The sequence below is a fragment of the Colias croceus genome, chromosome 30 (genome assembly GCF_905220415.1).
Source record: "Colias croceus chromosome 30, ilColCroc2.1".
In the NCBI taxonomy this organism is placed as follows: Eukaryota; Metazoa; Arthropoda; class Insecta; order Lepidoptera; family Pieridae; genus Colias; species Colias croceus.
Window position 1 is genome coordinate 2,610,564 of NC_059566.1, and position 26,289 is coordinate 2,636,852.

At 33.9% G+C, this 26,289-nt stretch overlaps 1 protein-coding gene across 1 annotated transcript; it reads right to left on the bottom strand.

The window, feature by feature from the left end:
- Nucleotides 1–1,966: 1,966 nt before the first annotated feature.
- Nucleotides 1,967–25,238, bottom strand: LOC123704822 (gelsolin-like). The gene is made up of 11 exons (XM_045653316.1): nucleotides 25,195–25,238; nucleotides 18,148–18,217; nucleotides 13,802–13,876; nucleotides 9,899–10,088; nucleotides 8,392–8,507; nucleotides 7,023–7,200; nucleotides 4,440–4,540; nucleotides 4,008–4,124; nucleotides 3,382–3,447; nucleotides 2,508–2,570; nucleotides 1,967–2,212 (listed from the first exon to the last, which is right to left on the bottom strand). Exons 2-11 carry the CDS (start codon nucleotides 18,214–18,216, stop codon nucleotides 2,141–2,143), a joined length of 1,047 nt encoding a protein of 348 aa, XP_045509272.1. The 5' UTR covers nucleotide 18,217; nucleotides 25,195–25,238; the 3' UTR covers nucleotides 1,967–2,140.
- Between the last annotated feature and the right edge of the window lie 1,051 nt (nucleotides 25,239–26,289).

The window sequence follows — 26,289 nt, forward strand, 5'->3', positions numbered from 1 at the left end:
ATGATATTTAAATGCCTTCCCCGATGAATGGACTTTCTAACAGTGAAATAATCTTTGAAATGTAACTTCTTTGGCAAGATTCAAAGATACCAAAATCATCGCCTTACTCCATGACGTGACGTTATTGGTACTTCAAAAAGTTTTAAAGTGTTTACTTATACTTAATCGAAAATCGAATGATGACTTTAATAATTTTTTTTTCTTAAAATAATTAATCTATTTAAGATTTTGTTATATATTGTTTTGAATCCGTATCTGTATTGGTCAAATGTCAAACAAACAGACACCATAATCGGAACTAGCCAGCCTTGCGCAAGCGTATAGTCCAAGAGCTCAATTGCAAAATTGTAACAATTGAAATTATAGTCTGAGAGCTGTTTGATTTTATTATGTGGTAATTTATTTTTCATTTAATCAATGTTGAAGCTGAAGAGCTATGAACTTTTTTGATTTGATAAATAATATAAGTAATCATAGGCATATTTGATTGTTTGTGATGGATGAATATTTATGTGTATGTGTATGTAGGTATGTTTGTCGAAAATATTCCTGAACCGATTACAATGAAATTTAGTACAGAGGGTAACTTGAATTCCTAAAGTCCTAAAGCTGCAGGAGCCTATGGTAGATGAATAGATGTATGAAAATCCTTACCTTTTAGCAATGATGGTAATAAACATCTGTTTATAAGAAACTTTATAAATATATAATATTATTATATGTGATAAGTCGAGGCGTTATCTATTTCTGAATAATTCAAAACAAATCGCAGAAATCGTGTATTTACTGTTTATTTCGTAGAATATACATTATTGCTATCATTTCTTGGTAGATTGAAGTTTCGAGCGTGGGTTTCTCCATTCCTTATAGGTAATTATAATTTACTAGCTATGCCGCGCGGTTTCACCCGCGTGGCTCCGCTCCTGTTGGTCTTAGCGGTACGTGATAACTGATAACTGATAATATATAGCCTATATTACTCGTGGATAATGTAACTTTCGAATGGTGAAAGAATTTTTAAAATAGGTCCAGTAGTTTATGAGCGTATTCATTACAATCAAACAAACAAACAATCAAAGTTTTCCTCTTTATAATATTAGTGTAGATGTAGATTGTAGACTAGCGGTCCGCCCCGTCTTAGCCCGTGGTACACAGGTATAACAGGTTATACACATATACAGCACTAAGCGATCACGTACATATAAAAATAACTAAAAAAAAGGAAATTTTATAGCCCTATCCTACTATACTATAGTTACTCCTACTTACTAATATTATAAATGCGAAAGTTTGTGAGGATGGATGTAGGTATGTGTATTGTGTATGTTTATTACTCTTTCACGCAAATACTACTGAACCGATTACAATGAAAAGTACACATATAGCAGGTAACTTGGATTAACACATAGGATAGGTTTTATATCGGAAATCCCACGGATCCCACATAGGTGAAGTGAAATAAAAATAATCTTATCTTAAAGATAATAGAATTTATTAAATTACAAATAATACTTGTGCATGTTTTCATAAAACTAAATAGTACAATAATTGTGTAGTTCGCGCAAATTGCATGAAGGCAATTACATATTAATACTACATTGTGTCTTAAAAGCATATTTTAAATATATTTTTATATGCAGATCAACAGAAAACATTAAATTTTTACGGTTAAAATTCTTTTTATTTGAATTATTACAAAAAAATCAACATTTAAAAAAGAACTAATTTATATTAGTACAAAATAAGTCAAATATTCGAGATATATTTTAAAAATAAGTTATGTCAAAAAATAAGTGCTTCAACTCATTGAGGTATTATTACTACGTATAGAGAGGACACCACGAACAAAATTTGTGAGCGGCGCGGGGCGGCTAGTGAGTCACACACTTTGTAGATATTCTGCCTCTTATTTCTTATAAATTCAAACCAATCAATATAACAAATGAATATTGTCTTCTCTTATTAAATATCTTATTAAAAAAAAGAATAAACTTATCAATTAAAACCAATCAATGTAACAAAAAAAATTAAGACGATTGACTCTAACTCGTGTTACAAATAGTGTAGTAGCGATGTCCTCTCTAGTACGTAGTACAATAGTAACTCAATGCTTCAACTTAAACATAAAACAACTTAAAAGTTAGTTCCAGTCTTGGAAGTGTTGTTTAAATGCAGTGGGTTCAATTCCTTCAACAACTTTTGAAATGTGTACCTGAAATAAAGAAATACAATTATGTAGTGAAATCATTGTCAATATTTATGACATACTAGCTGTGCCCCGCGGTATTACCCGCATTGCTCCGCTCTTGCTGGTCTTAGCGTGATGTTAAGCCTAATAGCCTTCCTTGATAAATGGGCTATCTAACGCCGAAATAATTTTTTAAATCGCACCAGTAGTTCCCGAGATTAGTGCGTTCAAACAAACAAACAAAGTCTTCAGCTTTATAATATTAAGTATATAGATTACACATAAAATTATTATATGTTTAATATTATTTATTACTTACCCATGAAGGGTAATTGTTAACCTCCAAGTAATGTTGTGCTTTTTTCATGGCCTCTGATTTCTCCTGCAAAAAAAATCTTTATTAGTTAAATATGTACATTTATTTATTTATTTATTAGCCTTTGATCAGACTTTTGAAGACGTGTATGTATTAGATATGGTAGGTTTTATCCATTTTTGCGTGTCCGTTTGCCAGTTGGCAAAGGCCTCCTCCAATCTTTTCCATTCGGGCCTTTCCATGGCCACTCTACCCCGAGTTGTACCCGCTACCTGTTTGATGTCATAATCCCATCTTTTTTGGGGTCTAAATATGTACATTAAAACTTAAAAATTTGTACGATTCAGTGTATTTTTATTTATTTCATATTTCACACCTTCAAAAACTAAACAATAGATTGAAATAAAATATAACTGTCCACAAATAAATATGTTAGTAATATCTCTATACACAACTAGCTGTGATCCGCGGTTTCACCCGCATTGCTCTCCTGTTGGTCTTAGCGTGATGATATATAGCCTATAATAGCCTTCCAGCTTCCTCGATAAATGGGCTATCTAACAGTGAAATAATACCAGTAGTTCTTGAGATTAGCGCGTTCAAACAAACAAACTCTTCAGAAAAATACTTTTACATATTCATAGGAGTTATCAACCTAAAAATTAGAACATTTACTTAGTTTCTAAACTAGATGGCGCTGGGTGATATCAAAAATACATTTTTTTCTTATTATACACATTGAACTAAATAATTATATTTTTGCTTTTTACTGGTGAAAATTTTACAAAATCGGTTCATCAGTTTTTAAGTTTATCTATTACAAACATACAAAAAAATCATCTTTATAATATTAGTGTAAATTAAATTAGATATTTACCGTTCCATTGGATTTCTTTCCTATCCATACATAGATACTGCTTCCTGTGTCTAAGATGTAGCATTCCTAGAAAAATAAAACCGTTTTATAAAATGATTTATTCCATATTAAAACATATATTTTTTTTAAATAAAAGTCTAAAAACAATATTTGAATGTTTTAGACATATTATTTCAAATAAAAAAATTTAGAAGTGAAACCTTCAAGGTTGCGTCATGGCAATACCGTCACGGCATGGAGTAAGGCGACCATTTCGGAATCTATGAAACTTACCAAAGAAGTTTCACTTCTAACACGTGTGCACGGCACATACGTTCATTTTTTCATAATAATAATAATTTCTGTTACTTGTTGAAAATGTAAAAATAAACATGCTTTTTTAGTTATTTCGTTGTTGCAATTAAGTTTTAATAATTTTTTTATCACTACATAGTATAAAACAAAGTCGCTTTCTCTGTCCCTATGTCCCTTTGTATGCTTAAATCTTTAAACCTACGCAACGGATTTTGATGCGGTTTTTTTTAATAGATAGAGTGATTCAAGAGAAATGTTTTAGTATATACTATTAGGTTTTAGACAAAGCGGGCGAAGCCGCGGGCGGTAAGCTAGTTATTTATATGACATACCTTAGTATCAAGTTGTTCTTTATTATATGGTCCAGATAATTTTTTGATTTCCATCTTGCCTGAACTGTCGGATATTTCATTCAATACCACTTCCTTGGCTTCACCACGTTCAAAGTCCTGTAAATAATTTAATATAATTAATTTATCTAATATTATAAATGCGAAAGTTTGTGAGGATGTATGTGTGTTTGTTACTCTTTCACGCAAATACTACTGAACCGATTACAATGTTTAGCACACATATAGAGGGTAACTTGGATTAACACATAGGACAGGTTTTATCCCGGAAATCCCACGGGAACGGGAACTATGCGGGTTTTTCTTTGAAAAAGCGGGCGGAAAGCCAGTATTAATAAAAACGTGGTTACAAATCCTTTGCTTATAATAATTTGAAGCAATAAAGAAATTTGATTTGATTCATCACCAACTTACCTCATCATCACCACCGTCTTCAGCATCAGATACTGAATCTTGATCACCATCACCGAGTTTCTCGAAGAATTTGTTCAAATCTCCTTCATTCGAGTAAGGGTCTAAAAAAAGTATAGTAGGTAGTTAAAAATGTAACTGTCCACAAAGCATTGATAGTAATTCCCCATAGATCCCGTTTTGAACATATTGTCTTACCACAAAACGATTTAAACACAGTCTAACTTTAAACCAGGGATCTGTCACTTTAATAGTTGTCTATGTGAAATACGACAAAACCAGCTAAAAAAGAGATCCCGCGCTTAAAGTTAAACCCTGTCTAAAGTTTCTTGTCCATATATTATGAATCTCTAATTTTGTACGAAGTAACGTTTTATAGCACAGATAAAGGAAAATTGTGAAAAGCATAAATTTAAAAAAGAATAAAAAGAAAATACTTTTTTTAAGGTCTAATCACAAGCAAGCATTTGACCATCGGTTCGCCTGATGGAAAGCGACAAACGTGGTCTAGAATGGCGCATTTTTGCCTAAATCCAGATTTTAGTTACATTATTTTTATCTTAATTTTTACAAAAAATCTTTCAATTTTTAAAGTGAAACTTTTATTACATCGCCTCAAACTTTTTGGTCTGTGTAGCGCATGTCGCGTGTATCGCGGCAACCGAGTAGGTATTACCTACTCGGCACGCGACATGCGCTACACAAAGCAGTGTTCCGAACCGTTCGAACAATTTCATTTTACCGGGGTTTCATAAAACCACACCCTTGGATATGTCGCCATGACCTCACCTTCACCGAGTAGGCCGAGTAGGTAGACCATACCTATTACCGAGTAGACCAAGTAGACTGCACCTTCGAGTAGACCAAACCTATTACCGAGTAGACGAAGTAGACCGCTCCTTCGAGTAAACCAAACCTATTACCGAGTAGACCAATTAGACCGCACCTTCGAGTAGACCATACCTATTACCGAGTAGACCAAGTAGACCGCACCTTCGAGTAGACCAAACCTATTACCGAGTAGACCAAGTAGACCGCACCTTCACCGATTAGTCCAAGTAGACCATACCTATTACCGAGTCGACCAAGTAGACCACACCTTCGAGTAGACTAATCCTATTACCGAGTAGACCAAGTAGACCAATCCTATTATCGAATAGACCAAGTAGACCACATCAATTTCCGAGTAGACCAAGTAGACTGCACCTTCACAGAGAAGACCAAGTAGACCGCACCTTCACCGAGTAGACCAAGTAGACCGTACCTTCACCGAGTAGACCAAGTAGACCACACCAATTTCCGAGTAGACTACATCAATTTCCGAGTAGACCAAGTAGACCGCACCTTCGAGTAGACCAAACCTATTACCGAGTAGACCAAGTAGACCGCACTTTCACCGATTAGTCCAAGTAGACCAATCCTATTATCGAATAGACCAAGTAGACCACATCAATTTCCGAGTAGACCAAGTAGACCGCACCTTCACCGAGTAGACCAAGTATACCACACCAATAGACCACATCAATTTCCGAGTAGACCAAGTAGACCGCACCTTCACCGAGTAGACCAAGTATACCACACCAAATTCCGAGTAGACCAAGTATACCACACCAAATTCCGAGTAGAACAAGTAGACCGCACCTTCACAGAGAAGACCAAGTAGACCACACCAATTTCCGAGTAGTCTACATCAATTTCCGAGTAGACCAAGTAGACCGCACATTCGAGTAGACCAAACCTATTACCGAGTAGACCAAGTAGACCGTACATTCGAGGAGACCAAACCTATTACCGAGTAGACCAATTAGACGATGATAATGACATGGTCTGTGTAGCGCATGTCGCGTGACGTACGATAATTATTATCGTACAAATACGATGATAATGAGATGATATGATAATTTCTATCATGCAAAATTCGTGAATTTATATTATGTCACCTATTATGAAATTTTGACGTGTTTCATATCGAACTTTCATGGGAACAGTGAAATTATAATATTAATCTGTGATTAATATGTTCCTAATAAAGCTGTAACGGAACGTAACCATTTGACATGCTATGTTGTGACGTTGACAATCTGTCTTCTGAGTTTTGACAATTAGTGACAACTGACAATCAACATTGTCACATTGTAACTTGTAAGTGCAAAACACGTGCAAAATTGAACTTGTAAGTGCAAAACATTCGAGAATATTACTCATTTGTGTCAGTGCTCCACGCTATATTATTTGTGTTTAATTTTTTATACCCTTAATGGAATATTATTCGAAAAATTTTTTTTAGTTAAATGTCTATAGTGTGAAAAAAAGTTTCACTTTTACCGTGGTTTCATAAAACCACACAACATTTTTTTTTGTTTGTTAGAACGCGCTGATCTCAGGAACTACTGGTCCGATTAGAACAATTCTCTCGGTGCTATATAGCCCATTTATCGAGGAAGACTATAGGCTATATAACATCACGTTAATGCCAACAGGAGCGGAGCCACGCGGGTGAAACCGCGAAGCACAGCAGTATATTATACAAGAACCACGCGTTATCCGAAAATGAAAATGTAAAAAAAAAACTAAATTTAAACTCACCAATAATCTCAATATTGCCTCTCCCGCTATGATCCTGGTCTCTTATCTGGTTGGCCACAGATATAGCTTTCAAACGTTCCACGCTTTTTGCCTTTTCGCCAACATATAAGAAGATATCGTGGTCCACGTCCAGGATGAAACAATCGCCCTTGTTCATTGATTTCACTGTTGCTTCTACCTGGAATGTTTTTATATAAATTATTGAAGTGAAACTTCTTTATCGGGGTTGGAAAAAAATTTAGTGCAACATTTTTTCGTTACGCGTGACATTTTTCCGTTACGCGCCATCTTTTTCTTATCCCTACCACGCGTGATTCGACGTATTTCCGTAAAGTTGCATATAGTAAACTAGGTTTCCGCCCGCGGCTTCGCCCGCGCAGTCAAAGAAAAAACCGCGTAGTTCCCGTTCCCGTAGGATTTCCGGGAATGCGTCATTTTCCCGGGATAAAAAGAAGCCTATGTCCTTTCTCGGGTATCAAATTATCTTTATACCAAATTTCATGAAAATTGGTTCAGTAGTTTTGGCGTGATTGAGTAACAGACAGACAGACAGAGTTACTTTCGCATTTATAATATTAGTATGGATTATTTTTTGAAAAATAAGGTAATAAAGAAGTTTCACTTCTTACGTGTGTATACTAGTAGGTACACGCACACATTTTTTATTGTACACTTCATTTACACTAATTATTATAAAGATTTTGCGGTTTGTTTGAATGGAATAAGCTCCGAAACTACTGGACCAATTTAAAAATTTATTTGACCGTTAGAATCCTACATTATCCCTGACTAGCTGTGCCCTGCGGTTTTGCCCGCATGGATGGATGGAAGGACGTTTGTTATTGTTACACGTGAAAACTACTGAACTGATTTTATCCTTAATGATTTTATCCGGAATGAGACATGGCTACTTTTATCCCGGAAATCTCACAGGAACGGGAACCATGCGGGTTTTTTTTTGAAAATGTGGGCGAAGCCGCGGTTTGAAGTCTAGTATACTTATTCAATAAATGATATTTATTTTTATGTACATTTTTTTTTCTTTTGTAATCAATAAATGTTTTATATATTTGTCGGAGAATTTAAATAACTCTTCATTATTAATTATATAATTAGGTAGGTATGTAAAATAATATTAAATAATGACTCAGTGCGCACACCTTGCGCGGTCGATGGCAGTACCGAGACTATGTCATCGAGCTACTGACTCAAGGAATATAAACCATAGTATGGCCCGTAACCCCATGCATTCCATATCAATTCAATATCGACATTATATTGTACAACATAGAGTACATTCTAATAGGAAGGTATAGCCACATAACAACTAACTACTCTGTTGTTATTCTCTCACATATTTATAACATACCTGTCTCACTCGCACGTTCCTCTTTCCCTTGATTTGGAAGAGTCGCTTCTCAGCTCCAGCATTTACAGTCACATGGTTGAAACCTGACGCATGGCCTCCATCCAAGTACCTTATGGCTGAAATAATAATAAATACTCTTTATTAAAATGTAGGGAACATTTAGTAATATTTTGAAATTATACTTCCTTTGGCGCGATGGAGAAAAATGATGAGAGTGAATTTTTACGATGCGCGCGCACACCGACACCTAAATTTAACAGTGTGAAGTTAGTTCTAGATGGTATGGAAATTGATAACTATGTTCAAGTTGTATATTCTAGTATTTTTTCCATACGCCAAAGAAGTATAACTTCTAACGCGTGTATATAAGTAGGTACACACACTCTTTTTTTTAGAATATTACTTTTTCAAGGGAAAACTACTATAACAGAATTGATAAAACTTTGCAGTGATGAAGCTATTGTACCAAAATAACACATGTGGAAATAAATCTTTCCTACGGCCGGTTGCAGAGCTTCACGGTTCACCGACCATCAGTGCGTACGTCAGTCGCGCTTGTCTAATAATAAGTATTATAAAGCTGAAGAGTTTGTTTGTTTGTTTGTTAGATAGCCCATTTATCGAGGAAGGCTTATAGGCTACATATCATCACGCTAAGACCAACAGGAGCGGAGCTATGCGGGTGAAACCGCGGGGCACAACTAGTAGTATATAATTAATTAAATTTTAGACGGGTGAAGCGGGCAAAGTCGCGAGCGGAAAGCTAGTAAGTTTATAAATAACTAGATCTCCGCCCGCGGCTTCGCCCGCGTTTGCAAAGAAAAACCCGCATAGTTCCCGTTCCCGTGGGATTTCCGGGATAAAAACTATCCTATGTGTTAATCCAAGTTAACCTCTATATGTGTGCTAAATTTCATTGTAATCGGTTCAGTAGTTTTTACGTGAAAGAGTAACAAACACATCATCAACACATTTGACATCCATACAAACTTTCGCATATAAAAATATATTAGTAGGATTTTTCGTCACAGTTTACACATTTTATAACCCAAGAACGACAGAATTTTAATGACTTATGGTTCGTTGGACTTTTACGCTTGGTGGTCGCTTGGTTAATAACTGTTAAATTAGAAAAACTTACATAAGCCGTCTGTTTTTGTAAGATTTTTGTAGTTATATCCGGAGCGTCGTTGAATAAAAATGAATCCCTATTTCCCTTGGTCATGACATCACGCGTGAACAGCTGGACTGATTTCGATAACTATTTTTTTGTTGCATTGTTATTGAAAGAAAAACTTAAGAAATTTTCACTGTATTTGATATTTTGTTTTATAGCATTTTATAGTATAGAAAAAATTCGAACACGTGGAACACAATTGTTTAAAAATTTCTCAAATTGCTCTTTTATTTTTACTAGATTTTTTTTTAATTTCATGCCTTTTTCAACTCGCACGAAGATAGGACGTCGGGTCCGCTGGTTATTTAAAAAAACATGTTTAAAGTCTACCTGGTTCAAAATACCCCAAGAACTGCCTCGACTCGTAGCCCTGGGACTCTCTATGCTGCACAGCATCCCCATGGAACTGCTCATCATCAAGGTTCACCGTCAAAATGGCCGCTGCCCCCGCTTCGTCTTGGCTCGTTTTGGTGCCAAGCCAGAAGTGGATATCCCATGTTAGTGTTGATGTGCCTGTCGTCTGAAATTTACGATTTTTATATAAAAAAGGAGAAAGAAACACACACAGACATCACACACGAACGTACACAATACACATACGCAAGTATACACACAAATAAACACACGCACACACAGGCGTGTGCGATCAGTGCGATTTTTTTTTATCATAAGTTAAGAACATGATAAAATGATGGTTTTTAAATGTCCCGTGTACCTATATAGTATTTTTTTGTTATAGATACATTGTTATACATGTATTTTTATTACAAATTCTAAAACATAGGTATTGTAAACCAAACCATATTGAACAAATTGTTTATTATCTTTAACCCTAGATCACTAATCATTCGTCTCACAGTCGACCGGCACCTGTCGCGTTCGATGTTTAGGTATGTTCCCAACACTTTCTCGTCCCGTCCCTCTCAGTACCTTCCTGATTGGCAATTTATTGACCCGTGTGGAGATGACGCGGACGCACGCTTTCTAGTTCCGGAGTTATAGCAAAATATTCGACTCACAGACGAATGTGTAGTGACTACGCGTGCAATGTGAACAAAGGTGTATTTTTGAATAATCGCTTTTTTATTTTTATTGATACCGATTTATAATAAACGTTGAATAATACTTATTGTAGAAAGTTTATCTGCCTTTTTGCTAGTAATATATACTGTTTCCTTTAATTGTTTTTGCAATAATACGAATTGAAAAATTAACCATCCTTTTATTGTATACATGAATTTAGAGAGAGATCAGGAGAAGATATTGAGTATTCTTGAAGAATGCGACAGCCACAATAAAGAGGGCGAGACACTTGAACATGAGTTGGATTGTTTTCGTAGCTCAGATTTCGAAGGCGAAGACAATTTAGAGAGATATTTAGCAATCGCTACTGATTAAAGTGAACAAGAATCTGATACGTCTTCTGACCAAGAATTCAATGTTAGAGGGAGAACTTTTGTATAAGGAGGATAATAGACTCTGACGAGGATACCAGCACGCAGCCAGAAGGCCGCCAACAGCTATAATAGCACCAAAAACGCAGTCGACGCAGTTGACCAAATGTGCTCAACAATCGGAAGACCAATAGGTGGCCTTAGGCTATATTTTATAATATTCTAAATTTATGCATAGTTAATATGTAATTTATGTATCTAACATGGTGAGGCTGCGTCAAAAACCATTAAAACTAAGAACTTTCATTCAAAAAATGGAAGATAGCCTAACTGAACCATGGTTGCAGGAGCGGTACAATACACCAACTTTGAGGAAAAATATCAAAACATACATAAAATATATTCTAAAAATCGATGATGTTTTTCCTATTACGTCTCAAAGACGGACAAATAAACGCAAAATATGCCAATTTTGTCCATTTTAAAAACGCAGAATGACTAAAAACTCATGCCACTCATACAGAAAGGCAATTTGCGGCGAGCACACAATTCTTACATGTAATGACTGCAAAGATTGGAAAAAAAAGACCTTCTTATTTCTTATAATAATATTTAGATAACTAACTTAGCTATGTTGTTAATTATTTTACTTAAATATAACAAATAAATAAAATACATGCATTTTAATTTGTTCGTCTGTAAGTCGAATGTTTAGTGACAAAGTAACACCGAAATATGTTTAGTGAGCTAGGGTTAAATGGTTTACAATTTGTTGTAACTTCTGTGTCGTATAAAAATCTGACTGCAAGTCACACATTCGCACGAATGCGTAAACCCACATGTAGAAGATTTGCAAATATTTGCTTCTGCATTATTCTGCAAATTCGTACACTGTTCGAATGTTTGCACACAATAGAATGTCTCGGGTAAACAGCTTCATGCATTAGAATATTAGTATGTACATTCTAGTGTACAATTAATCTATACTAATTTTTTAAATTAATCTATACTAATTTGTTTGAACGCGCTAATCTCAGGAACTACTGGTCCGATTTGAACAATTCTTTCGGTGTTAGATAGCCCATTCATCGAGGAAGGTTATAGACTACCTATTATATCATCACGCTAAGACCAACAGGAGCGGAGTCACGCGGGTGAAACCGCGGAGCGCAGCTAGTTAAGTATAAAAAAGCACGCTTAAACTCATGAAATGATTGTATTGTCACCGATGCTTGATAAGTGTACAAAGTTTGAATTAAATCTGTCCGTTTAAAGTGGCTCAAAATAAAGTCTAGGAGTCGGTTACAATATACAAACATAGATACCTACAGGTGAAGCTAATAAGCGATTTCACTGTCGAGTTAAATAAAGCACTCAGTTGAATAATGAATTTATACTTTTATGTAAAACGGGTGAAGTATTTGTAATCACAATGAACCGTTTAGATGAATCAGACAAGAATCAGACGTTGTGTCTAATTATACTGTTTTTTCTAATTATAAGTAATTAGAACATGGGAAATACAAAACATCCTTGACCAATGATTCATCAAATGTCTAGATTTTATCCGACTGTGCTAGAAGGAGTTTTGTTTTTAGATTCAATGTAAGTACCTATGTATGTAAATTATACCTATGTAAGAAAACTAACTGTCTTACAACAAAAAACTTTAGACCGGGCTTAACCTATCAACTGTGGTTTAACTTTAAGCGCGGGTTCTTTTTTTTCTTTCTATCTGTCTTTCCTTATGTAGGTATATGCTTAGATGTTTAAAACTACGCAACGGATTTTGGCGCAGTTTTTTTTAATAGACAGAATGGTTCTTGCCTCAGAACTTACTATAATATAGGTACCTACTTTTAGGAATTTTAAACGCGTTTACGAAGTGTTCGAAACGTCGGGAAAATAATATAATGAATAAATCACGTTTAAAATCCGTTAAAAAGTCTTTAAATTCTAAATATAATACTCGCGCAAAATCAAAGACTAGAAAATACCAGGTACCTACTGTGTAAAGTTTAGGACATAGCAAAGCGCGAGAAAGCTTATTTACTAAGCGTAAATGGTAAAACTGTGATTTAATGCTTCTAGAAGGTCTTACACGTCCACGTCCATTTTCATTTTCATTTTCATTCGTTTTCATTCCTATTTCAATAATTTTTTTTGAAGCGTAATACATTTTTTACATACAAGATTTCCGCCCGCGGCTTCGCCCGCGTTTGCAAAGGAAAACCCGCATAGTTCCCGTTCCCGTGGGATTTCCGGGATAAAAACTATCCTATGTGTTAATCCAAGTTACCCTCTATATGTGTGCTAAATTTCATTGTAATCGGTTCAGTAGTTTTTACGTGAAAGAGTAACAAACATCCATACATCCATACATCCATACATCCATACAAACTTTCGCATTTATAATATTAGTAGGATACTTACTTAAATGAAAAAAAATGTCTCATCTTTTACGCAATACGCTATATTGACATTTGATAGTAAGAAATCCATACTAATATTATAAATGCGAGAGTAACTCTGTCTGTCTGTTACTCAATCACGTCTAAACTACTGAACCCATTTGCTTGAAATTTGGTAGATATTTTGATACCCGAGGCCTTAAAAAGTAGCCTTAAGCCTATGTCCTGTCTCGGATATATAGAGATATTACATAAGTATATCTCTATATACCCGAGAAATGACATAGGCTACTTTTTACCCCGGGACATAGGATAGGTTTTATCCCGGAAATCCCACGGGAACGGGAACTTGCGGGTTTTTCTTTGACTGCGCGGGCGAAGCCGCGGGTGGAAAGCTAGTATTTAATAATTGAATAAAAAATTCTTACCTTTAATACTATGTACGAGTCTCCAGAATAAAAATTCCCATATTGATGTTTAGGTACTGGAACCGGTTCAAAGTCCTGAAAATATAAATAAATAAATAAACTTGAGCGATGTCAAGGGACATCCGGATGGAACGAAGTGTTAAGTTAGAGAGAGACAGACAGAGAGCCACGCGCACGCCGCACAACTCTAGCAAAAAGTGTCGTGACAACTTTTCGTAAGAATTTTTTCCGTCTAGCCCCCTTTCTCAACGCACGATAAGGAACTTCGTTCCAATAATATCTACTTATACAAATAATCATAATAAAATTCTATGTAAGTATGTTGCTGGAATTCCACTTTTTGACATATTATACACTAGCTGTGCTCCGCGGTTTTACCCGCATTGCTCCGCTCCTTCCTTTATCTAAACGGAAACAAATTTTCAAAACGGACCAGTAGTTCCTGAGAATAGCGGGTTCAAACAAACAAACTCTTCAGCTTTATAATATTAAGGGCCGATTTTTCAATCCTTGGTTAAAATTTATCCGTCCAATCTAGACACGCGGCAGCGTGTCAAGCCGAGTTCAAGCGAAGAGAACTGGCGAGCAGCAGCCGTGTGTATATTTACACGAACCATTTCGAGCCACTTTTCACCCCCTTATAACTCGAAAACTATTTAAGTTTTATAAACCAAATTTGGTACATATCAAGAGGACCTCAAGATAAACAAGAACCTTAAATTTCATAAATACAGATTAAACGGTTGCGTAGATATTAATATCCAAAAATCGCAATTTTTAAGACTGACTGACTTATAGACATATACAAAACCTAACCCACTTCCAGATGACCTAGAAAGTTCAAATTTTGTAATCTACTAGGTAATAGTGAGTGTACAAAGGAAAAAATCAGAAAATACTGAATTTATTTGTATTTAATTTTTTTTTCAATGACATTAATTTTATTTGTATGGAAAAATGGAAAAGTTTAAAAAAATAGAAAATAGTATATTCACCTTACTAGTCTTAAAAAGTAGATCAAAACTAATCAGTGGCCGAAAAAAATTTTGAAATCCATCAATAAATGACTGAGATATAGATTATTGAAGTTTACATATTTTAGGACGAAACATCTGTAGATTCGAAGCGCCTCTGACATCACACTCACTCGTGCTAGTATCGCTAGGGCGGATTACTTCGATTGCATGATTTCTTTATTCAAAACTGTTATTAAACGTAAAATAAAAGAAAATTGTAATAAAAATATTGCTCATACAGTTAAAAATAATATATAATTTTACATATTCACATTTATTTATTCTTTATTTATGAGTATTAGTTTTAATTTCAGTGTAAATAAATAAATAAATAAATAAAATCTTTATTTTGCTTTAAACATGGTCTTCAATGGTGATACAATTATATTAATAAAGCACAAACATGTTCAGCCAATACAAGCATGCAAAAATAATTACCATAAATGGTGTAATGGAAGAAGGCTTCGTCGAAGGTGAAATGATTTAATTTGCGTAATATTAATATGAGTGAAACATCTTTAGGCGCGTTTAGAGTAAAATTTCAAGATCGCGTCATGGCAATACCGTAACGTCATGGAGTAAGGCGACGATTCTTCTACAACGATCTTTGCATCTTGGTAATAGTGTGACAAATTCACGCTGGATGTTTAGAAAATCATGTAATCTTTTAAACAGAAAACGAGTTTTAAAAATTGCAGAAAATAGGAGATAATGACGGGGCAATGTGCGCTGACATTCATAACATACAAGAAAATATAGAAAATAATACTTAACAAACCATACAGAGAAACCGCAAGAAAAAAAAATCGTATATAAAAAGTATTATATTTATAAAGTAAATCAAATTTGCAGAGTAATTTTCTGTACAAAAAGTAATGATATCCTACCAAAAACATAAATGTAAAAATTGGAGCCGAGTTCAATCGTTGACTTAATTTGCCAAAAAAAGAAATGAGATCTAAATGTGTGCCAAGTTCTGCAGACAGTCCAGAAATTTATTTACAAAGATGTGTTAAGTTCTTAGGTTGACTGAAAACTCAATTGTTTTATTTTCTCTTAGAGAACAATGTTTATTCCAAAATATAACTTTTTTAATTTGAATAATATAATTATTTTCACAAAGCAAACAACTAATGACCTATTGAACCCCATAATATGATGAGGCTAGTTTTACATACTGTTTATATTTTGTGAGGTTCTAAAAACTAGCCTCATCAAATTATGGGGTTCAAAAGGTCATTAGTTGTTTGCTTTGTGAAAATAATTATATTATTCAAATTAAAAAAGTTATATTTTGGAATAAACATTGTTCTCTAAGGGAAAATAAAACGATTGAGTTTTCAGTCAACCTAAGAACTTAATACATCTTTGTAAATAAATTTCTGGACTGTCTGCAGAACTTGGCACACATTTAGATCTCATTTCTTTTTTTGGCAAATTAAGTCAACGATTGAACTCGGCTCCAATTTTTACATTTATGTTTTTGGTAGGATAAAGTATTACATGAACATTTTAAAATGTCACCTGTAAACTGTCGAATACGGACAATAAGAATACATTTTTGAAATGTTAGTTTAATACGTTATTCGATGAATAAGTTTAAACCAAGTGAATAAAAACTCCCATTTGGTGTAACGCTTTTAGTTTAATTCCTTCAATCAAGAAAGAAAGAAAGAAAGAAAAGACATTTAATTCAACACATGAAAAACAATAGCTTCAAAAACACTACTTTTTGATTTTCATTTATTCAACTTTCACATCATCACTACACAGTATAAAACAAAGTCGCTTTCTCTGTCCCTATGTCCCTTTGTATGCTTAAATCTTAAAAACTACGCAACGGATTTTGATGCGGTTTTTTTAATAGATAGAGTGATTCAAGAGGAAGGTTTAGTATATAATTTATGACGTTTTAGACAAAACGGGCGAAGCCGCGGGCGGTAAGCTAGTTGTTTATACGTCAAATTCCCAGTGTTCTAGAAATATCTTCAAATAGTTCTCAAATCCGACATTTTAATTCACTGGCGTTGAAACATTATCTTTCATGTTTATTTTTGTTTATGTGTAGGCGTAACGCATAAAAACTATTTACTAACAAGAATTTATCTGTGGAATCTCACTGTTTTCAATTGAAAATTATAAGGCTTTCTGCCCGCGGCTTCACCCGCTTGGTGTAAAACTTAAGATTTTATATCTAGAACTTTTATTATATTATATTTCTCAAAAAGAGCGTGTGTGCCGAGCACACGTGTCAGAAGTGAAACTTCTTTGGCAAGATTAAAAGATACCAAAATCGCCTTACTCCATGACGTGAAATTTTACTCTCAACGCTGCTGGGACAGCTAGTATAATATGTTTATCCATACTAATATTATAAATGCGAAAGTAACTCTGTCTGTCTGTCTGTTACTCAATCACGCCTAAAATACTGAACCAATTTGCATGAAATTTGGTAGGGAGATATTTTGATATCCGAGAAAGGACATAGGCTACCTTTTATTGCGAAATATGTACCACGAGCGAAGCCGGGGCGGACCACTAGTATTATATAATCGCAATAATTATTAAAAATTGATAACACCTCATTAGGTATTAAAAACATCGATAACATTGTTAAATGAAAATTAATTTAATTTATGTGCATTATGGTGATATTTCTGTATTATTATATTATTAGTTTAGTGAAGCTAATTAATATAATAATATGTGTTTATTTGTAAATTTCCGTTTAAAAGGCAAAATGAAATTAGATGAAATTATGCTACAAGTTATTAACTGTTCGGCGTTGCTATCTAAATTCAAAATTAAAGTTCCTTTTAAATATCCCCGAAATCCCATTAACCTTCTATCTCCCCCCTTACGTAGGACTGTCCTTGGTTCCAATTCTCCAATTCCTAGACTTTGTAGAATTTACAATGAATTTGCTCAAGATCTAGATATGTTCTCCCTTAGGTTAAATAAATTTAAGTACCTTGTGCATCACTTAGTTTAAGATCTTTATAATATGTATTTTTTGTTCTTTGTTTTGTTTCCTGTGTAAAACCTTTTAAAATTTAAATGTATGCATGCGGTGTTTACGGTCTACCTTAAATTGTACACTTAGTTTTAAGATTAATTTTATATACTTATACTTGTTTATTTTGTGTTACAATTACTGGTAAACCTAATAAATAAATAAATAAATAAATAAATAAGTTACAACTAGCTTTCCAGAATAAGACATAGGCTACTTTTATCCCGCGTATCCCACGGTAACGGGAACTATGCAGGTTTTACTTTGAAAACGCGGGCGAAGCCGCGGGCGGTAAGCTAGTAATAGATAATGATTACCTCCACTCTCCAAATCTCCAAACCCGCTACCTTCCCGGAATTTGCAAAAGCTCGGTGTACTTCAGGCATTCTGTAATTTAAATAATCTATACTTAATATTATAAACTGTGATTATAAAGATGAAGAGTTTGTTTGAACGCGCTAATCTCGGGAACTACTGGTCCGATTTGAAAAATTCTTTCAGTGTTAAATAGCCCATTTATCGATACCACACCTAGTAAAATATATATCCGATTGCCCCGGCGAAACTCGGTTTCACCCGCGACAAATAATATTTTATGTAGGTAGTTTAATACAAGTACGCTAAATTAATGAAATTATATTGTATCGTCACCGATGCTTGATAAGCGTACAAAGTTTGAATTAAATCTGTCCGTTTAAAGTGAGTCAAAATCGAGTAAGGAGTCGGTTACATACAAACATACAGGTGAAGCTAATAACAGTGTGTTAAAAACCATGTGAGTGCATTAATTGTAGAACTTGTTCGAGTATGTTAATACTGATAATGTTTGCAAACAAAGATAACCAACCATTCTTTTCACAAGAGGTTTTTTGTTGCGGCAAAACAACGAATATATTTGAAATTAAAAAAAGACTAGGTGTTTATTTGTATTTAATGCAATTAAAATATAAATTTAAAAATCATAGCCATAAATTTGGTATTGCACTTTTCGTTTATTTAATTTTTTCTTAGCACTAAGACTATGGCTTTGATCAAAAAGTTATTTACTTATTCAGTACTTAAAGTTAATAGCACAGACTAATTAATAGTATTCAGTATATTAAGTGATATTAATGTATCTGCTCGTACACTAAATCAATAAATAGAAAGAAAGAACGAACAAATTGAAGCTTGGTAGTTGGTACTCAGATAATAAGCCCATGTGCGTATGTAGTTGAGAATACAATAATTCATATTCTCAATCTTTTTTTGTCATAAATTTCTTTCAGATCCGATCATCCATCCATCTTCATAAGCTTTGCCATTTATCATAGTAAGATACGATCGCAATATCAAATAGTTGCGGAACCAAGGCAATACAAATCTTTCGATCATAAAGCACTCCCCTAATCACAGAACATAATATAAATATGTTCTGTGCTCCTAATGCTCCTCTACTAATGCTGAGTCGTGCAAAACATTGTGGTACCTACCTATACACAAATCTACACTAATATTATAAAGAGGAAAGATGTGATTGTTTGAATTGAACATAGGCATTGAATGATATTAATTATCCCGGGTCAACCAATGCGGAGACAGAACGAAATGCTGGTATTAAAATATATAGATTCTGGCCAAACCACCAAATAAACGATTCATTAGTTTACCCGTAACAAAACGACCTTCATAATAAATCAACTGTGACTGTCTATTCTAGGTTAGTCACCGCTTTTATATACTAACTAGCTACATCCCGCGGATTCAAGGAAACAGGCAAAAGCAAGTATTTCTATAGGTTAAGAGTTATGTACATACTAAATTTCATTGTAATCGGTTCAGTACCTAGTAGGTATTTGCGTGAAAGAGAAACAAACATCCATCCATCCATTCTTCCCAACTTTCGCATTTATAATAATAGTAGGATTTTAATGCTATAAAAAACGAAATATCAAACACTTTCGTATAATTATAATATTACTAGCGGTCCGCCCCGGTTATGCGCTTACCAACACATTTTGCGATTCATTTTTATAGTATAAACTAGCTGTGCCCCGCGGTTTCATCCGCACCCGTTTGCTTCCCTCCTGTTGGTCTTAGGGATAGGGTGATGATATTATATAACCTATAAACTTCCTCGATAAATGGGCTATCTAACACCGAAAGAATTTTTCAATTCGGACAAGTAGTTCCCGAGATTGGCGCGTTCAAACAAACAAACTCTTCAGTTTTATAATATTAGTATACGTGTAGATTAGTAAGGATAGTTACAATCATATTATATCCATTATCCATACATTCTTACGACGTAGCGTTCATAATATTCGCTATGGACGAAAATAAAGCTTGGAAGCGCAAAGCAGTAAAATGATCAACCTAGATCTGCTTGAAATACTAACATGAGTTCGTTTGAAGACTGGAATAAACTCGATAAATAGCAGTTCCTATTTGCATCATGTTGTGATGTGGAAAACAATAAGACATGTTTATTTTGGGTAAACGTAAATTCTGTTAAAAGTAATTCATTTATAAAAATCTACCTTTCCGCCTGCGGCCTCGCCCGCGTTTTCAAAGTAAAACCCGCATAGTTCCCGTTCCCGTAGGATTTCCGGGATAAAACCTAGCCTATGTTCAGCAACATAGGCTAGGTTTTATCCCTGCTGCAGGCAGGCAGGCTGCATCTTTCCTGAGCAGGGAAGATGCAGCTTTCTAATAGTGAAAGAATTTTTGAAATCGGTCCAGTAGATTATGCGTGAAAACCATACATACATACATAATTATTACAAACCTTTCCTCTTTATAATATTAGTATAGATGCCTAGGTATACGTAGTACTATTATTCTGTGCTTATACTAATAATTTAAGCGAGGGAATCTAAAGCCTGTAACACAATTTTAAACTAACATAGGCTTTAGTTTCCCCAAATATATAATCTATATTATATTCGTCGCCTTACTCCATAACTGGAAAGCCCTCAACGCGCATAAAGAAGTTTCACTTCAAAGAGATTTCTAAATATAGGTAGGTACTACGTGTACTTATAGATACAGACAGACAGACTGTAATTCACATGTAATTGAATACAAATACAAGATAACATCCTCTTGACTGCTATCTCAAGCTTAGTACTTGTAATAAATCTGTTTTTTACAATCCGAGCGTAAAATTAGACTCACATTTGCGTAAGTAGGAATCGGTTCCTAATGTAAAAATTTTGTGTAATGTAAAAAACGTATTAGTTCAGAGAGCCTATTACAGCATTAAGGAATATATGGAAGATAAAAACCCATGGAGGGTTGTCGCGTACAAACCATAAGACAGTTATTTGGCATATTATATGATAATATATCTACGTACAGTTACTTAGTTACATATTTTGTAAAATTAAATTGTAATACTCAAATGATTTAATCATTTAAAAGAGCAACTATGGAGTTTCTTGCCGATTCTTCTCCATAGATACTGCTTTCCGAATCGGTGGTAAATGTTAAAATATGTATTGACGTTTCAAAAGTGCTTCTCGAAGAAGTCTAATTGAATAAATATATGTTTGAGTTTGAGTTTGAACTTTGATGATGCTAAGGAAAGCGTGTTCAAATGCGTGATATAAAAAATTGTGTGTTATTGATACAATGAATACTTAATGTCACTTTTATTGTTTTTTTTAATCACTTGATACTTTTATCTAAATATCTTCCTTTACTGTTGCCATAATAAAAAAGCTTTTAGCTTTATTTCCTAAGAGACTCTCCCTAGAGGGTGACGCCATAAAGTTCAGGGTGGGATGACATCATCAATCGATAGACCTTCGGGACCAACCCTTAGCTATCTGTTTAATTATTTACTAGCTTTGCCGCGCGGTTCCACTCGCAAAAGTATTTCTATAGCTTATGTTATTCTGGTACCTACATAAGCTAGGGTCATTGCGCCTGTTCGCGTCCACCTGCCTATTCGCGTCCATTTTGCGGATATCTTTTAGAAAATTTACGAAAATAAGTATACTTTATGTAAAATTGTAATAAGAAAAATTTCCGATAATACCTCAATGTATAAGAGACATGCACACTTATTCAAAATATGCCTGCGCACCGCCTATCCTATTTAAAAAAAATATTTAATTTTGGCTATTAAACGAGAGAGCTAAAACGCGCGGGATTTTGAAAAAAAAAATAGTGCGCAGCGTCGCGTTTGACGGTAAGTATCTTATTGTTAAATGTGAATTTTTGAATATGTAACTGTTTCTTTACTTTGCTAACAAAACATGGAATAGTATGGATTATAAATCAGCTTATTTCTTTTACAATTAATAGCTAAAATAAGGTGGACGCGAATTACTACACCGAATTTGTACAACTTCCATTTTGCGTCCAAGGTGGGCGCAAACTATACCTATAGTGCATAACAATAGAACATATTGCGTCCACATTGTTTTTCATTACGTAGCAATGAATTGTTTGTTAAAATATGTAATTTATAATAGATTGTAAATTTTTTACTAAGACCACAAGATGATAATTTAAATTTTCATTCAAATTAGCAAATTTGTATGCTATTTTTTCATTTTAAAATGGGTATTCCAAGAATGAGACTAGTATCTATCTTTGAGAATGAGTCAATAAGTTTGTGGTTAAGAAAATAATATAAACAAAAAAGAAATTTAATTCATTAGAAAATAAAAAATAGGGTAGAGGTGTAGGTGTAATCTTAATAGAACTGATTATTATTTATTTACATAACGTAACGTTGTTTTTTGTTAATTTTTAGTTCTATTTATGATGAAAAGATAAATATAAATAAGTTTTTCAGTTTCCTTACAGTGAATTATATTAATAATAATGTTGATTTTAGGGTTCCGAACCTCAAAAGGAAAAACCGGAATCCTTGTAGGATCACTTTGATATCCGTCCGTCTGTATGTCCGTCTGCCGGTCTGTCTTTCTGTCAAGACGCTTTTTCTCAGTAACGCGTTCAGGTATAAAGCTGAAATTTATATTGAATACTCAAGTCTACGGTCCCTCGAAGCAGTGAAAAAATCAAACTTATAAGCCAAAGAATTCAAAAGATACAGCCGTTTATGCTGCAAATTTTCGCAAATTTCGACATTCGCAAGGGAATCAAAACCTACAGGGTACTTTACGTGAACACAGACACTTGAAGTTTGGTACGAAGCAACGTCTTATAGCACGAATAAGGGAGATATTGAAAAAATAATCATTTACAGTTAAAACATATGAAAAAAAACAGGTTAATACGGAACCCTCGTTGTGCGAGTTCCACTCGAATTTGGCCGGTTTTTATTAAATAACTATATTCGTAAATAAATAATTTATTAAAATCTAATTTTTATTTGCATTTATCTGATAAAATATCACCCAATACACTCTTAATTCTTTTTCTAAGCTGGTGGACGCGAACTGGTCCACGGGTGGACGCAAACTGGAATTTTTGGACGCGAACTAAGTAAAACGCCTAATTCTGCTATTTATCTAGATAAATAAAAACCACATGATATTTCCAACACAATTGAAAGTAAATAATAATAAATAATAAATAAATAAATAAATCATTTATTTGTTTTATCAAAGTGTAGTACAATAAAATTGATTACAGTAAGAATTGCGTATAAAAATAATGATAATAAATAATAATAAATCTTATAATAGACTATGTAATGAACACGTTTCATAAATTTTGCGTTGAAATTTGTTCTGGAACATTTTTATTTTCTCCTTCAAACTTTCCAACTGCACTAAGTGGACGCGAACTGGCGCAATGACCCTACATCACTGCCAAAAATCATCACAACCTTTTCCATGGTTTTTGTGTGAAAGAGTAACAAACACACATTGCTACAAACTTTCGCGTTTTAGTAGGATACTGCGCTCCGCGGTTTCACCCGCGTGGCTCCGCTCCTGTTGGTCTTAGCGTGATGATGAGCCAATAGCCTTCCTCGATAAATGGGCTATCCAACACCGAAATAATTTTTCAAATCAGACCAGTATTTCCTGAGATTAGCGCGTTCAAACAAACAAACAAACTACCAACAGGAGCGGAGCAATGCGGGTGAAATCGCGGAGCACAGCTAGTATAGTGCACGTATACTTGTATTAATTAGTCTGTCTCAACAAACATAAGATAAAAAGGCCTAAAACCTAGCCTTTGTAGCCCACATCGTATACCTGAAACAGGTTCTTCATTTAAGAATGAACAAAAATATACTCAAATTTCATAAAAAAATAAGAGTGATTTTTCAGTATCCTAAGTCCAAGGTCAGCCTTGGCTAACGCTCTCAGAAAAGGAAAATTAAAAACACAATTATTGTTTTGTGTGTTTGTTTGCATTGCTGTTTTGTATTAGTATTGAGATGTAAACAAAAGAATACTAATATGGTATAATTTTATCATCTGAAATTGGTAATATCTACCATATCTACTAATCCTAGGTAGGTACTAGGTAATAAATGCGATTGTGAGGATGTGTGTGTGTTTGTTACTCTTTCACGCAAATATTACTGAACCGATAACAATGTAATTAAGCACACACATAGAGGGTAACTTGGATTAACACAAAGGATAGGTTTATCCCGAAAATCCCGTAGTATCTATGCGGCTTTTCTTTAAAAACGCGGGCGAAGCCGCGGGCGGAAAGCTAGTCAAAAGCTGAAGTTTGTTTGTTTGAACGCTCTAATCTAAAGGGAAATGCAATGAGGAAACAAAACAGCGAACGGTTGAAAGAAAATGCTACAAATGTTTTTTTCGGAGATTATTACAGAAACTTAGTTAACATAAGTTTATACGTTAGTCGTAAAGCTGTATCTCTGTGTAAAAATTACTCCGTTTTAATAAAGTGGTAGGTATTTCTCGCACTAAATTCTTGTAAGATTGGCACTATGTAGGTATGGCACACAGCACAATGGACATTTTGATTATATATTATTAAAGTAGCATGTATTTCTTATAGGTAACAGTGTGACTATCTATAACACAATATTATAATAGAATGTACCGTTTATATAAGATTATTTATAGGTAAGTGAGTATCAACATACCTAATTAAGAACAAAGATTTGATTTATAAATATACAATAACAATAATTATTAATTACAATAGGTAATTAGCAAATAAATTCGAAAACAATTAAACCCATTTTCACTAGGTATCATTTCAAAAATAGAAAACTACACAACGCGAACGTAAATAAACACAGAATTATAGATACGATAAAAACACTTAATTAACATCAAATTTTACATAAAACCATGTCATTCCTCCACAAATAAATTACATGCAAAAATATTATAAAATAACACTATAAAAACTACCCTAATTAATTATAACACGCAAATAAAAAGCCGATAAACGTATACAAATTAATAAAAACTTACATTACGTCTATCCTTTGCGAAATTCGAAACAAAACTGATGTCTGAACAATGAAGTATGAACATAGTAAATTAAAATTCGAACATGTATGCTGTAGCTAAATGACAGATAAAGTTATTTTTAAAATGTGCGTTCGTGGATTTTATGTCATAATGTTTTATGGTGGTATCAAGGTCAATGTTGTGCTTGTGATATAATGTAGGTAATAGGTATTTATATACTTTTTATGGAAGTTAAAACAGCGATGATAGATGTTTTAAATTATGAGAGGATATTTATTTTCTGTTTAATAAAAAAGACGTGTGGCACTCGGGGACTGCCGCGGTAAAGCTATTGCATAACATGTCTTCAAGCCACACCTCCGAGCCCGTCGTAGTGGGGAGCGTGAGGTTTTTTCGTTACGGAATTACTCGATTCGGTCCCCGCGCTCAAGGCCCGCGATAGAAGCTATGCAATAGCTTAAAATCATTTGAAATTCTTATCGTTTCAAAAAATCTAAATAAATTCAATCAGAATTAATTAGTTACCTACATTAATAATTTGACGAATAAATTTAAATAAGCATTTTTTTGATAATCGTGTACCCACTTGAATTTGATATTTTGATTTTATAATCGCGTACTAATTAGATCTATCTTAAAAACAAGATTACCAACACCAGCGTATATTATACTTAATCGAAATTAATTCTCTTATTTTTTTTTAAACTCACAAACAACATAATTTTGAAATGACAAATTCTCATTACCTATATTTATTTATTATAGTCAAATTAAACATTTACGATATCAATGTTTTTACCGCAACACATTTTGCATGCATAGCTAACTTCTACGTGCTTCTCCCAAGTGAGACGAGACGTTTTTGTTTTTTTTTATATAGGTATTCTTTTATTAAGATAGGTAAGGGTATAATCTTGTGATCTTGTTTTTAAACCACTGAGTTAAATCATAATATTTTGAGAATATTTATAATGTAACAAATAAATTATTTTAAATAGGGATGTAACGATACCGATACCGATACCGATATATCGGTATCGCCGATAATAAAACAACCGATACCGATATCAAACAATTCAAAAAACCGCGCCCAAT

Excerpts from the sequence above, each read along its gene's own strand:
- LOC123704822 (XM_045653316.1), bottom strand. The coding sequence starts at position 18,216 with ATGCCTGAAGTACACCGAGCTTTTGCAAATTCCGGGAAGGTAGCGGGT. Across the intron at positions 2,571-3,381 it reads GAAAGAAATCCAATGGAACG|GAGAAATCAGAGGCCATGAA; the intron begins GTAAATATCTAA and ends TTTTTTTTGCAG. Across the intron at positions 2,213-2,507 it reads TTAACAATTACCCTTCATGG|GTACACATTTCAAAAGTTGT; the intron begins GTAAGTAATAAA and ends TCTTTATTTCAG.